The sequence below is a fragment of the Alligator sinensis genome, unplaced genomic scaffold (assembly GCF_000455745.1).
Source record: "Alligator sinensis unplaced genomic scaffold, ASM45574v1 scaffold1204_1, whole genome shotgun sequence".
NCBI lineage: Eukaryota > Metazoa > Chordata > Crocodylia > Alligatoridae > Alligator > Alligator sinensis.
The window spans coordinates 1,024,639-1,039,568 of record NW_005842412.1 but is presented as its reverse complement, the minus strand read 5'-3'; the positions used below and the strand labels follow the sequence as shown (position 1 = coordinate 1,039,568).

General features: G+C 46.8%; 1 protein-coding gene across 5 annotated transcripts in view; it reads left to right on the top strand.

Moving 5' to 3' along the window:
* CTIF (cap binding complex dependent translation initiation factor) overlaps positions 1 to 14,930 on the top strand; it is a 325,604-nt gene that overhangs the window by 135,892 nt on the left and 174,782 nt on the right. For all 5 annotated transcript variants that reach the window (XM_025211551.1, XM_025211550.1, XM_014522921.2 and 2 more), the window contains one exon: positions 852 to 927. In XM_025211551.1, coding sequence (XP_025067336.1) covers positions 852 to 927 — 76 coding nt within the window. The remainder of the gene's footprint in view (positions 1 to 851; positions 928 to 14,930) is intronic.

The window sequence follows — 14,930 nt, the reverse complement described above, 5'->3', positions numbered from 1 at the left end:
CCACAAAGTCCACATCTCTTTATGGGTCTAGCTCAAGGGTGTCAAACTCATCTGGCTCCATGTACTGAGTGAGTGGCATGTGGCCAGTCTGCGGGCCAGATCAAGCCCACAGACTCCCTATCCTTCCCCTTCTACCTCCTCCTTCTCCAGCTCCATGCCCCATGTGTGTCTGATCCCATGGGCCATGGGGCAGCACTGCGGGCTGGAAGGCAGGCCATGGGCCAGATCCAGCATGTGAGCCATATGTTTGACACCCCTGGTGTAGCCCTAAGCTCCCTAGCTGTAGCTGATTCTAAACTTCTTACAGAGACCAGCCACTGGAGGGAGACGAAGATCCACACGATCTTTTGGGTTGGAAAGCCAAAACTCTTTCCAGTGAGTGAACAAGGATTTAAGAAAACTGTGGAGGCAACCCTGGTGGAAGAGTAGCCTCAGTCACTATGCTAGTGCTGTGCATCTGGATCTGGGAGTCCAGGCTTAGGATTCTGGGTTTTTTCACCCCCTTCTTTACCTAGACCCAAGCATCTGGTGGATTGTAGAGGTTGCACTGAACTGCTATTGCAACTCTTAAGTCAGATGTGGGTAATGTTGTTCTGACCTACATTTATATAGAAAATGGACACTCAAGAAGAGTTAAAGATGTTGGATGGGCAAATCTCCCATTCGTACTTGCCCCAGAGATTGTCCCCACTTACATGTGTGTGCACGTGCATGTGTGCACGTGTTTATATGTGCACCCCCACCAGTCCTCCCATTCAAGGCAGGAAACTACCCCTCCTCCTTTCTTGTGCTGTGGCAGAAGTTTAACTGTGGAAACGTTAAGTGATCTTCTTGTTTTGTTTTTGTTTTAGGCTTGGGAAAGGGAAGTATGAGGATGGAGACGGGATCAACCTGAACGACATAGAGAAGGTCCTTCCAGTCTGGCAGGTATGTGTCAGAAGCATTGTCTAGCCATGCTGTGGCTGCTGTGTTATTAGTCTCCATATGTTAGCATGAGTCAGGAAGGTGGACTCCCTCTTTCCTTTAACTGTACATGATGAGAGGTTTACCAGGCTAGTCAAATGCAAATCAGACTGCTGTGTAGCAGCAGCCTCACTAGGGGAACCACTTAGCTGACTTAGTTCATTGGGTGGCTGACCAAATGTAAGAGCTTTGAGTCTGACACCACCTCCAGTTGAGAAACTCAAGCCCAGGTTCTCCAAGGCAGGGGTCAGCAGCATGCAGCCCATGGCTGAATCTGGCCCATGGAGCCAGAGCGGGGCTTTGCCTCTGCCTGTGGCCTGTCCTAGTGTTATGCAGCAAGGAGTGCACTGGAGCCTGGCAAATGGAAATTGTGCCCACATCACATCTGCTTTTCCCCATTCCCCCCACTTCTACCTCCTTGCTGCACCTCAGGCACAGCTTCCAGCTGATGAAAAACTGAGCCAGGGTTGGGGCTGGGCACCTTCTCCCACTGCCAGCTGCTCACTGCCATGGCCCAGCCACTGCTGCCACTCCCCTCAGTCCACGGCTTTACCCCGGAGTGGAGATGGGGTGGTAAGCAGTGCAGGCAGCCTGTGGGATGCAGCAGTGGCAGCTGGGTTATGGAAGTGCACGAGCAGCTGGCAGCAGGAGGTGAGGGCAGCATGCCCCCTCCCCACCTCATGCTGTTGGCATTGTGGGTGGCACAGGGGTCCTGCTGTTGGGAACGGCAACAACAAGACTCGCAACCCCGCTCCACCATCCCACTATGGGTCCTGCCTGCTGGACCACAGAGCTGGCTCCTGCCCATGCCAGTCCAGCCAGGCTGCAGCCCTGTGCCCACTGTGGGCACACACATCTGGAGGGTCTTGTGCCCCCCTGCCTCACACACCCACACCCTGCCCCACACATGCAGGGGGCAGCAGTTTGAGAGTGAGGGGCACAAGCAGGGCTGTGGGTTGGCAGTGAAAGGCACCAGCAGGGCCAGGGGGCTGTTTTCTACTTACACTATTACTAGGGCAAGACTGACCATCCGTGTTTACTGCTGGTTCCTGGTACAAAAAAGGTTGAGACCCACTGGTCTAGAACACAGGGCTTCTTCTCCCTCAGCAAGTGCCCCAGCCACTGACCTACTGAGCTAAAAGGCAAGGCAGCCCCTGCTCCTTTGGCATCTAACACCAACTCGTCATGAATTTTCTGCAGCTAAATGTTCAGAGCTTTCCCAGCATTACACATGTCCTAGGGTACCTACACAGCCAAAGTGCAAACAACTGAGCATTTGCAGTAAGGAAGCACAGGGCAAATCCCTAACTCTGTAAGTGCCAAAAACTGTCATTTGGCAGCTATGCAAGTGCTGCTTAGGCGCTTGAAGTGGGAATAGAGAATCTGGCCCCGAGTGGGTGGTCTAAGGTCATACAAGGGGATGTGCAAGAGAGCTGAGACCTGAACTCATGTATCCTCGGTTGCGCTTCAGTACCTTGTCCACAAGACAGTGCTTCCTCTCAATTGCATCGGAAATGCACCCATCTCTGGGGTGGAGAGCAGGTGACAGCCAGGTGGAAACTACATCTATAACAACACTCACTGTATAGTAGTAGAGGAGGCAAAATAATGGCAAAGGACGATGGGTCAAACCCCTACTCTTTAAGTATTCTTAAGACTTTGAAGTCTGTGTGACGATAGCAGGGCTTTGGTTTGTAAGGTCAGATGTGCTTCAAACGGAGCGATAGCCAACATATTTAAGTTAGAAGAATGAAGGGCAGTATAGCCTATGCCATTGTTTGAACCTCTTCACCAGGGGAGCTTGGCTTCTTTCACACGGGATGTGAAAGCCATAGCCTTCATTGAAAACTATGAACCTAATTATCCTCTTTCACTGATCTTACACCTGTTTAAGTCCACTGACTTCAGTGTGGTAATCCTGATTTATACCAGGATGAAGGAGAGCCTGATTTTCCTGTGTTGTGTTGAGCCTTTGATAATGGCTTTGCTTTGAGACAAGAGCATAGTCACGTGTTACTCAAGGTCCTTAATTGTCAGTCAGGCAGACTTAAACTCCATCTTGAAGACCTAGTGAAAATGTTTAATTTGGTATTTCAACCCTGTCTGTAGGCAGATTAGTAGAATGCTTCATTTATTTCTGAGACTTGCTTATATACTCATGTATTATCACATGTGTATGTGGAAGCTAAATGCCACACAATTACTGCCATGGGTTTATCTTGTGCAATGCTGACAAGTGAAACACTTCCTGACAGCTGGCTTAATCCTGATGTATCATTGTTAACTAGATTTGAATGTAGTCATGCAGTGCTGGCAATGACTGTTTTGCTGTTTTGCATTACCTTGGTTTCAGTGAATCTTAGGGATATTCAGAAAGGTATCAGTGCGAGAGTGTTAAAAGAGCCCCCTTCTTATTTCACATCCGTTCATTTTTCCCAGATTGATGCTATTTTTATCTCAAAGCCCCCAAAACATCTTTTCAGCTCAGAAGGGTACGAGGTCTTCCCCTGTCTCAGTGTTGAAAAATCTTACTGCTATCAAAGATCATCATTATCCTAAAACAGTATCATTATCCAGCTTATAAAAAACCATTAATAACAACTTTTTGCTTTCTAACTGGACAGTTCCTGTCCTGTTCTCTTGCCAAGGCTTGCTAAGCGTGTGTTGACAGTTCCCTGTAAGTGAGGGAACAAACCAGTAGGAGGAGAAAATTAGACCAGATGCTTGACTATGTTTCTGCTACAGTTCCATGACATATATAATATAATATAATATAATATAATATAATATAATATAATATAATGTGTGTGAATATGGGTATATGTGTGTGTATGTATATGTGTGTGTGTGTGTATATAATGTATGTATGTATGTGTGTGTGTGTGTATATGTGTGTGTGTGTGTGTGTGTATATAATGTATGTGTGTATATAATGTATGTATTATGTGTATGTGTGTGCATATCATATATATATTAACTGGTTAAGAATTTGGAGGCATTCCTAGGCCACAGCGCGTTAATTAGGAGCACCGAGATTGGGAGAAGGGGAGCCTCCTTAGCTGTTCCAGGTTGCCTTGGAAATTTGGTTTCCTTTTATTTGGGTTTACACCAGAGATGGGGTCTGTATCTAACTCTGTTCCTGGACACACACGTCTTTGGACTGAGATGTGTAGCTGATGTTTGCTGTGGGATGTATGATGGATCAAGCAGAAACTTAAAATCTGAGCCCCTTTGAACTTTTGCAATACTCAGGGTCATAATCAAGAGTTTTCTTGCTAGAGCCCAGCTGTAGCTTTTAGAGAAAATGTCTTTATTCATTAACATCAACACTGTAACGGGGTGAACGAAGAAATATCTTCACTGACAGTTTGTTCTGGGTAATAACTCTTGTCCCAGGCTTTGGTTTGGAAACTGAAATCTTTAGACCATTTTTTACTAAGAGTAGGGTAGATTACGCTTTACGTGGCGCGGTGCATTCTGCCATCTTGTGGGCACGTGCATTAGGACATCTGCAAAGCAAAATCTTGTTTCTGATGCTGTTGCTGGATATCAAATTTTGATTGCTGCTTTGCTTTCTGTGTTTTCAATCCAGGCCCAAATTGTTTTGTTGTATTTGGTAACAACCCCCCATTGTTTCGAAGGGAATTACAGAGATGTCTGTGATAAATAAAAGAACTGGGGTGAAGCAGTTTGCAGCGGGGCCTGTGCTTCTCTTCATATTGGCACGGGGCCTCTCAGATTGGAGAGCCTCCTGAAAAGAAATAGCGACACATGGCATGCAGTACATTGTAGGACTCTAGCTGCCTGTGAATAGTACTCAATTCATGATGACAAAGTGTAACATGTGCAGATGCATTTAAGTTGCATGGGTGCCTAAGTCTCATTAAAAAAAAACGGGAATTAGACAGCTAAGTCACTTAGGGCTTCTTTACATGTGCTCCGGGTGTGCAGTGGGAGGGAGGAGCGGGATGCTTTAATTCGAGCCGCTCTAGTTAAAGCACCCGCAGTGTCTCATGTATTCAGCATCCCACGCTTCAAAATGGTGGTGGGCGCGCTTTGACTGCAGCTTGTTCAATGGGGGTGCCAGATGCATGAGACGGGGAGCACGCTAATTATCACGCTCTAGCAGACTCAATTAATCAAGTCTGCTCCAACACACTGTAATTACAGCACATTGGAGCAGTGTCCCCGCATGTCTACAGGTACCCTTACATGCTTTTGAAAATCTTACCCAAACAGACTGCTACTTGGGGGTTTTTCAAGGACATAGGGAAGGGAGAAATAACTCTTGAAGGTCAGTATTCTTTGCTCATAGTACCTGTTCTTTCTTTCATGGATTTTTGTTACAATACTAGCGCAGAGAAGCTCAGCTCAAATGCAGCAGCATCTTTTCATTATCCTCTTAGTTTTTTCCTGGTTGACCACGTGGTTTGACAGAGGCACAGAAGACGAATTCACAGGCATGACATTAGGTTCATTTCCTCTCTCTAATCTCTTCCGAGTTAGAATATCCCAGATCACCCTTAAATTATAAGGAGGCCCCAAAGCGCTACAAATGTCAATTCAGAATCCCGGCGCCCTCTTTACATCGAGCATTAGTAACTGAATACGCATGTGCCTGATGTAAGATAAATATTCCCAAATGATGCTAGCCCCTTTGTGCAGATAGGAAGTCTGCATCACAGAGGTGAGATGATTGTCTGTGGTCACAACCCGGAAGTGGGTTGCAAAGATGCAGTGAAAACCCAGTCGTTCACCTGTTTCTGGTTCCCATTTTGGAATTATAAAAAGCACGAGAGAAAAGTACACAAGTAGCTACGAGAAATGAAATGCTACCATCATCAGCTTGTGCCTTCCCAGTAATCATGGAAGACAACCTTGAAAGAATGTCGTTGGTGTGTTGAGATATCCACCTCCTCTTCTGTCTTTCTTGTGTGTCGTTCTTTCAGCGATGCCGGCTCTTGCAAAATGATCACGAGAGTTGCGATTTCTAAGTAAAATTAAGTCTGACTCACGATCCCGCGACAGAACTCTCAGATCTCGGGGTTTTTCTTCTGGTGCGTGTAGAGCCATGCCCAGCAGGTAAGTCTGTGCAGGGGAGGGGGCAGGGGGGCAGATCGAGGCCCCCACAGTGAGGGAGGGAGTGGGGCAGGGGCAGGAGCAGGAGTTGGGTTGAATGGTGCCCCGGGGCCAGTGCAGGTCGTGCGGCTTGTCTAGAAGCATGGGGGGTAAGGCGGAGCGTGGCTCCCCGCCGCTGCACACACCCCAGGGGAGGCATGGGGGGCATGTGCCCCCTGGATTTATGCGTGGGGCAGAGGTGGGCTGCCCGCTGTGGGCTGGGGCTCTGCACCCTGCTGCCTTTGCCTCGGGAGCTGCGCACTGGCCATGCTGCACGTCCCCTGCCCACCCAGTGACAGGAGCCACAACGTGGCCTCGTGCGAGGCTTCCAGGACAAAGGCACCATGGTGCAGAGCCCTAGCCTGCAGCAGGCAGCCTGCCTGTGCCCCACGCACAAATCCACAGGGCGCATGCCCCCCGTGCCTCCCCTGGGGTGTGCGCAGTGGCCGCACTCCCCGTCAACCCCCATGCTTCTGGATGAGCCGCCTGTGGCTCTGTCGCACAACACACACCAGCCCTGGGGCCCCATTCACCCCGGCCCCTACCCCTGCTCCACTCCTTCCCTCACTGTGCGGGCCTCGATCTGCCCCCCGCCCCTTCCCCTCCACATACTTACCTGCTGAGTGCTGTCGGGAAAGTGCTAAACGCACAACAGTCCAGCAGATGTCATCTCAGTCATAGCAGGTAGGAATTTTTAATTTAATTTTTCTAAAGCATTATCAGTTGTAGTAATATAGTTTTTGTATAAATCTCCAACCAAATAGAAGTTAAGTGACTAATGGCATTTATAAACCAACAGTCAATAATACCTATATTGGTTTAAACTTCAAAAATAGCATCTCATGATTTACATACCAAATCTCATGATTTTTAAGAGTTTGTCTCTTGAGTTTTGACACAGCTGGGTTGGCAATACTGTTCTTTAGACAGAAGCAAACGCTTCTCGAAGATGGTTAGGCTGTATGTTGCACTGACATGACCAGTTATGTCGTTGTACAGTATCGCTAATTAAATGTAATGAATATTTTTCTATCCTGTAGAGGGAGCATTGTCATAAACATTAGACCTCTGCTTCTCCGTGTCCCCATACCCTCCCTGCCACTCGGAATGGCTGACTGCAAAACATGTAAGGTAGTGGAGGAGCCAGCATTAGGATTTTTTCATCTTAAAAACTAGCTTAGGCCAAAACCTATCGTTATTTTGGAAAAGGGCAAACTTGAAAAAAAAGAGTGGCTTTAGAAATCTTTAATCAAGAATAGACATACCTGCACCAAAGGACCTTCTTCTAGTCAACTTGAAGCCTCTGGACTTCAAAGCAGTCTTGGATGGCATCCGCTGGTGAAGGGTTTGGAGGTGTCAGCATCATGGAAGAAGTCTAAGAGGAATCCTACTTCCATAAATGCTCTGGGAAATTTTATTGATAGCTTCAGTGGCAGCAGGATGTGTCAAGGTATTTTGAAAGGACACTGCAAATAGTAACTAGTGACTAAATCTCTGCCTGGAGCATTGTTACCCTTAAAGGTAATATTTTGCAGCTTTTGTGCTAGGGGAAAAAGTCAGCACGTAATGCTACTATGCATCCACAAAGCAGCATATCAACATTGCAGTAATGTGTTATTCTCCATTCTTACAATCTAGAAACTGTGGCACAAAGATAAAGTGATTTGCCTCACATCATGTAAGTTAGTGATAGCGCTGGAATCAGATCAGAGGCGTTTCTGGCTCTCATCCCTATACTGATTCTCTTTGCTTCCAAATTTAAATGCCTCAAAGCACAGAGCTCCAATTCCAGCAGAGAGATGACATGACAATATTTCGCTGACAGTGGATGGCAGTGGATTTTTAGCCATGTCATTGAGTGCATGGTATATTTGTACAGACACGCTGACAGATTTTACAGAGTCGCATAACTGCACACACTTTAAAAATAATTCTGCAAGAAGCAAATTTCCTACTGTTCCCTTTTCTCAGTAAACTGGAAACTGCATTGTCAGTCATGGTCTAGACAAAGAGGCTTATAAAGAAGCTGTCTCAGGAGAGTCATGAAGCAAAGACTTGCACCCAAAATTAGTATTGGAAAGAAATACCCCCAATGAAGAAGGATCATCTCTATTTTAGAACAGAATGGCTTGTTGATGCAAAGTCCCTACAAGGAGAGATTGATACTGGTTCCCGGCCTGTTGTATGTGTGTATGTCTGTCGGTGCACTTATCTCCCTCCTCAATGAAGGTTTCTCCCATTCGAAACACTACAAGAAAACTTTTGAAATTTAATCTTACCTTGAAAAACTCTACTGCTGAGGAGCTGGTAGCTGCACATGCATGTTGCCAGTAGAGATCCTATGTTATTTGATAGGTGAAAGCAAAAAAATCTGTGACAGCCGTTTTGCATGGAGGGTCTGGAAGGCGTTATAAGAAGTTCCTCAATCAAGGTTGTCCCTCAACATCTTGAAAGTTTGTTGGGTGAACGCTTGGACTCCTACTTCCAGGCCGTTCCAAACCATCCCCATGGGCCATTAAATCTCTCCTCATTTATTTGCTCGTGTACCTCTTAGAGCATGAAATGGTCCTTTGCAGAACAAACTGGACACGGATGCCCTGAAAGAGGCATACATTAAACACAGGTCACCAAGTCAATATGCTGTCACTTGGATTGGATTTGAATGAATAGTCATAAGATACAGCCTGATGTAGTTAGTTCGACCCTTGTTTTCTTCTTTGTTAGATTTAAAAAACAGAAGGAAAAGAAAAGCTCTGGTTGAGATTGTGTTTTTCCTTAACAATGGAAAAAAAGGACATTTTTCCTTAACAGTGGAGCTTTGATTAGTACAGCTGGCTGGACTGCCTTCTCCCAAACCTGTTTGCAGTGTACGTTTGATGCTTGGCTCTTTTTGTAAGTCCTCTAGAATATGGGCAATCCCCACTTAACACTGTTTCACTGAGCGCTATTTCGCTACAATGCTCATTTTAAATTGACACCGGATTTCACTTAGCGCTCAGCAAGTTTCATTATAACGCTCATGGTCGTCATCTTGGGTCATTAAAAAGAATTGTGTTCGCCATCTTAGGTTGTCAAATGCTTTCAGTTTTGCTTAATGCTCGGTATTTCAGAAACCAATGAAGAGTGATGAGGATTGCTTCACTTTTGTGCAGACAGTTAATGAGCACAGCCGCCATGCGACTTCCTCCCAAGGCAGGGAGCTCTGCTGCAGGTGGCAGAGAAAGGGGGAGTTCCTTAAGCTTGCAACGTTCTCTCTAGTGAATTTTAGCATGTGTGATTGGCACCAAACAAATAGCCTTTGCATCCCTGGAAGAGGACAGCAGTGGGAGTGCGAGTCTTCATCACTCTATAGGCCTCAACCCTAACATGGAGATGTGTCTCCATAATTCATCTAACCGTTGACCTCTCTGCAGAGGCTGCCAGTTGAGATTGAACTGTTGTGATGGTGGGTTTGGGGACATGGTCTCCAGTCTAGTGGCGTTGTCTAGAGAGCTCCAAAATCATATGGTGTGAAGCTGCAAAGTCATTTGGTGGTAATAACAACATGCCATTGAAGTAGTTAGCTAAGGCCTGTACTTGGATTTCCCTCTGATTTCCCATAGTTGCTAGCACTGGTCTAGCTGAGGTAACTGGTGGTAGTGGTAGGATTCCTAGTGTAGATCATATGCAGTTGTCATGTTAATCTCTACGCTATCCAGACCGGTGCTACACAACACGGTAGTTAAAAGCACCTGGATTCCTGGCCAAGCTAAGTCATTCCCCTGCTGCCTTGTACCTGTGATCCCATCGCTAGAGGGGGAAAGTCTGCATGTTGAGTTCTCTCCCAAGCTATGCAGTTGCAAGCTGCTATGCAGATGGATTGGGCACAGAGGTACTTGGAGCTGATAGATGATGCTCTTGAAAATGTCATTGTTGTTTTATTAGCCTTATCAGTCCAGCGTCGGGTGCTGCTGAAGCCTTGAGACCCAGCTGTTTGGTACGGTGCCCATTACTTGGAGTAGTTCCCCTGGCACCTTCCCCACTGTTCCTTTGGGCTTCCAAATTACTTAGTTGCATCTCTGCTCGCTGTTTGCAATGCTGCAAACTCTCTAGCCCACCCATGCCCCTACCCCTTCAAAACTGGATTTTTCCAGAGGATATATCCTGGCTGCTTCTGGTTGCTAAGCAACTATCTGCCATTCAGCACTCTCTGGCAAGCGAGCGAGCATGCTTCACCCTGTTGAGCCAGTAATTACCATCAGCAATCCCTTCCAGCATTGCAGCCAGCGCCCGCTTTGCACCTGCCTAAGATGTCGGGTGGAAGAGAGGCAGGCCCTAGGATGGGACGGTCATGCTGCTGCAGAGCCCAGTTACTCATAACCAGCTCCTTGGGGTTATGAGTAACCCACGTGTCCATAGATGTCACGATGCACGACTGTTGGTATGGGCAGGGAGTCCAGCCTCAGACACCGCAAGCCTCTGGCACGTGAGCTAAAGGCATAATCGTATTAGCTGTCTAATAGGCTCTAAACCTCACTGGAGATGGCCGCTAGGGGCAAGTGTGATCACATGTGCTGAGCTAGATCCGGACTTAGTTGCTGGGGGTTGCATTAGCAGAGGCCGTGATGCTCTGAACTCATCGTCGTCGGTCATGGCTGCAACAGCATTCTTAAACAATGGAGAAGGAGCATCAGAGCATCACTAAGATCTGTACCAAGCATGGTAAATGTGTTTTGGGCGACATCTGTGTGCTGGTTTGTGTTCTAACTTATAAAGGAGAAAAAAGAGAGAAAAAATATTTGGTATCTTGCCAAACTGAGCTCAGTGTCAGCAGGTGCATCTCTTCTGTAATCACTAAAGCAATCCCCTCCCATGTCTGTTGATCATTTTGTTTCCTCCAAGCAGGTCAGCACATAATAGTATGCAACTGGGGAATATATTGCTCCCCTCAAGTATCTGGTAATTGTTCAGGTTGGAAATGGGATGCTATAACTAAATGGATCACTGAGGCAATCCAATGTGGTACCATCCAGGTTGCTAATAGAAATGCTCTTCCAGTGCTCTACCTCCCTACCCTTGGCATTGAAATCATATTGGTTTTCCCACCCTCGACATGAACAGGCAAGCAGCTGTACCATTTTCAAGAAGGTGAGTGTTACTTCTTCTCAGAGCGCATCCACTGTAATTGTTCAGTCTGTCCACACTTACCCCGCAGTAAGGTAAACTGGTAATTTAGTCCAGTTGCACTCAGACTAAAGCCCCCCGATTCAGCAGTAGGCCAGGGCCGAGTGGGGGAGGCAAACAGCCGCAGCAGTAATCCCCGGGTGCTGGAGCTATGCTGATACAGCAGCACCAGCAGCTGCGACATCCAGCCCCAGAGGCCAAATCCAGCTACAGAGGTGGGTTCTCGTCTAACAAGTCTGCAGGCTGCATGACCCACCTCTGCAGATTGGATCTGGCCCATGGACCATATGTTTGACACCCCTGGTTTACACTTACTATAACATTTGTGGTAGTGTAAGATTGATGTAGCTATATGATGGTCCAGAAATTATGCAAGATGCAAGGATTTTTTAGGATGATATCTTTTATTGGGCCAATGATGTAGCTGGGATAAGGTTAGACAAGGTTTCAAATGCAAGACATCCTTGCCTATAAAATTGATGTTAGTTTATGTACCCACTGAATTTAATCCACTGCATTTTCGTGTGTGCCATTTTTCAGAGATGCCATTTCAATGTAACAGGCTAGCTTCCCATTTCCCAAGGGTCTTTGCAGTATGTAACCACTACAACTGCTGTGGAAAGTCCCTGTCTGGAAGCCAAGGTTCACTTGCAGATAGGTCACAAGGTGGCTCACAGGAAGACTATATTGAAGCTCCACTGTTGAGTGAAATGAGCTTGGTCTTTTTGTCCTGTGGCTTGCAGTTAGGTGTGATCTTTTCACAGCATCTTCTATAGGCCGTTCACCTTAATTGATAATGACAGTCTTTTTGGGAGATGCAGAAGGCTGAGTGAATGCATTGGTTTAATCACCTCTGACCCTCTTTAATGAGAGGGTCACTCTCAAGATAGAAGTAAGGTCACTTAGAAGGCAAGGCAGATGATACTTGCACTATTGTTGTCTTTGATACATTGGAAAAGAGAAGTCAGGGATGAGTTTGGTTTGCAGGGCACAGAGTTCATTAGCCTTTATGAACTTGAGTGTTTTTTTACAAGTCAGCGAAAACAAAGGCAGAGTGTGTGACCTGCATCAAATGTAATGTCACTGGTGCCTATCAGGGATGCAGAGAATGGGTGACCCTATTTTGCAAATTAGAGTGGCATCTTTTCCATGCTGTGGACAGGCTTTAAGACCAATTGCAAACCTACAGCATGCTGGAGAAGGAGGGGGAGGAAAAGGTTGGCTGAGTTTTCACCCCAAATTTCCAGAAAACTTTTACAAGCCCTGATCTCACACTACCACCGTATAAATGTTGCTCATAATAAGTGTGAACACTGACACATTTTTCCTGAGCGTTGCAGCTGTGTTAGAAAAGAGTGATTATTATTGAACTTGGCAAATCCAGGACGTCGTCAACACGGCCACTTCCAGAAACCTCAGGGAAAAGACCAATCCATCTGACAGGCCACTTCTCATTGTCAGAGTTGAGAACAGAGAGGGATCACATTTCTCAGAGCTATGCTTGTCTGCTGTCAGCCAGCTTGTACAAACTGCTTGATATGGGTTGTGCTTGCCTTACATTTTTAAGGATTTCTTCACAAGCAAATAAGCGTGTGTGTGTGTAAATCTAACAATTTTAGATTCCAGACCTCAGGGTGGTCCTGAAAACATCCGACTTTGAGGTGTCCCAGTCCTCTCTCTGCTCTTCAGATGGTTTAGGAAACCTGTAACAAAATGTTCTTACCAACTCCAAATTCATCCCAAGTTTCATAGAGATTTGAATCTTTCAGAGCAACTGATGGGACCACCGAGTCGCCACATCAGGCCAAGGCGTTGATGCTCAGTGAGAACTGCACCCGGACTGTTTTGAGGATCCAGACTTTCTTGAGGCACCGTTGTGTGATCTGGGAAGTCTCCGGTGACATGCTGAGGCGACTGGAGCCGTAGACCCCTTTGTGTCACTGTTACCACCTGAGAAAGTTGGTGGTCCTGGAGAGAGATTTCTATCTTGCTGCTTTGAAGGTTTGGAGCAGGCCTGCTAGCTTCCCCTGGATGTAGAAAGAAGACCATAGCTAGACATCTGCTTCCCTGAACTCACTGCAGGCAGGAATTGGGTTGCAGGCCATTGTCCTCCTTGAAGACAACAGGAGGGAAAGCAAGAGGTGCTTAAGTTTGTTGGCAGAGAAGAAGGGGGGAATCCTAGCTTCCCGTTTCTGTGAAAACTAGACAAAGCTGTAGCTTTGATTCAAGGTTTCAGGCTGCATTGAAAGCCAACAGTCAAAATGAAACTCAGGGAGCCAGTCCACATCAATCAAACTGAAAGGAGCCCTTGTGTGAACAGGAACTGCCAAGTCTCTCTGCTTGGTGACTAATGCCTGGCTGGTTTGGGGAAGCACGTCCAGGCTCCCAAAACAGAGCGCTAGAGGGCACTGCAACACTTGTGTGGAAGGGCTGGCAGGCCTTTTGGCATGGACTCCGGTAGTTAAACAAAGCTATGCGGAGAGGAAGCTGTACAGGAGACGGAGGGTGTCACTTTTTCCAAATAGAAAATATACTGTGTGCGGTGGTTACATTTCCATATACATCCTGAACCAGGGTCATGCCACGCTCTCTTCCCACTTAAATCACTGCAGCTGACCTCGGACTACCCAGCACCCCCCCCGCAGCCTGGGATCTGCATGTGGCAGCTCTTGGAGAGAGGGGCGGTGGGAGCTGCTTTTTACTGATTTCAAGCTGAAATCGATTAGCGCCTGGTGGGAAACGTGTGGCAAGTCGCTGGGCTAATCATGGCGGGCCAAGCCATAAACCTGGCCCACAAATATAATAGACTCGTGTGTGGCCCTCGTGCCTGGCGGAGCTGAGGGTCTCTCTGTCTTACCGTGTTTATCCTCCCAACTCGGGTAAGGCTGGGAAGTCCCGTTATTCTCCTTTTTTTACAGGGAGAGACCTTGAGTACTAAGAGAGCTTAGGGGAAACTCCTCAGTGATTTAAGAGTCTGTGCCCTGTTGACTTTCAATGAGATGTAGGCTCCTTGCAGCTTTTCTGAAGTGCAACTTAGGTTCTTTTGGGAGCATTGGCTGTAGCCCAAAAGCTTGCAAAGAGCAATCTTTCCAACTATTTAGTTGCTCTAATAAAAGATATCACATTTACCCAAAGAATCTTATCAGCCATTACATTATTTGGAACTTCCTACCCTGAATGAATGGATACAGATCTCTCAGCAAGTCGGTGCCACCGCTCAGAATTGTGTCCAGGCTTCCTGAATTCGTGACTGGTGCCTTTAGTCCCCAACTAACTTCCCTTTTCTTGGGCGAACTTGCCAGTGAATCTAGGGACTGTCCGTGGCAATGTTTTGGGTTTGGTCCATCATTCTTTAATGCTAGCAGATGTGCGTCAGTTGGAATGAATTACTCAGCAGTCCAAAAGGTGGTTTCAGGGGTATAAAGAAGAAACTGGGGCCACATTGGTAGCCATAGGAGAGTGCTGTAGTGAGTCTTTGAGCACCTGGATGAGGGGAAGGAGGAGCAGGGCCAAAGGGAAGTCTGGGACCAAAAGCAGCGGATAGGCACTGGAAGGAAGAACAAAGTGGTGCTGGCTGGGGGGTAAGCAGGAGAGTTGTGGGGACGTAGGCAGTGTGAGACAAGCATGAACAGTTCTCTAGCTGCAAATTGACTGCTGCTTCATGGTCAGGATCCTCCAGGAGGTAG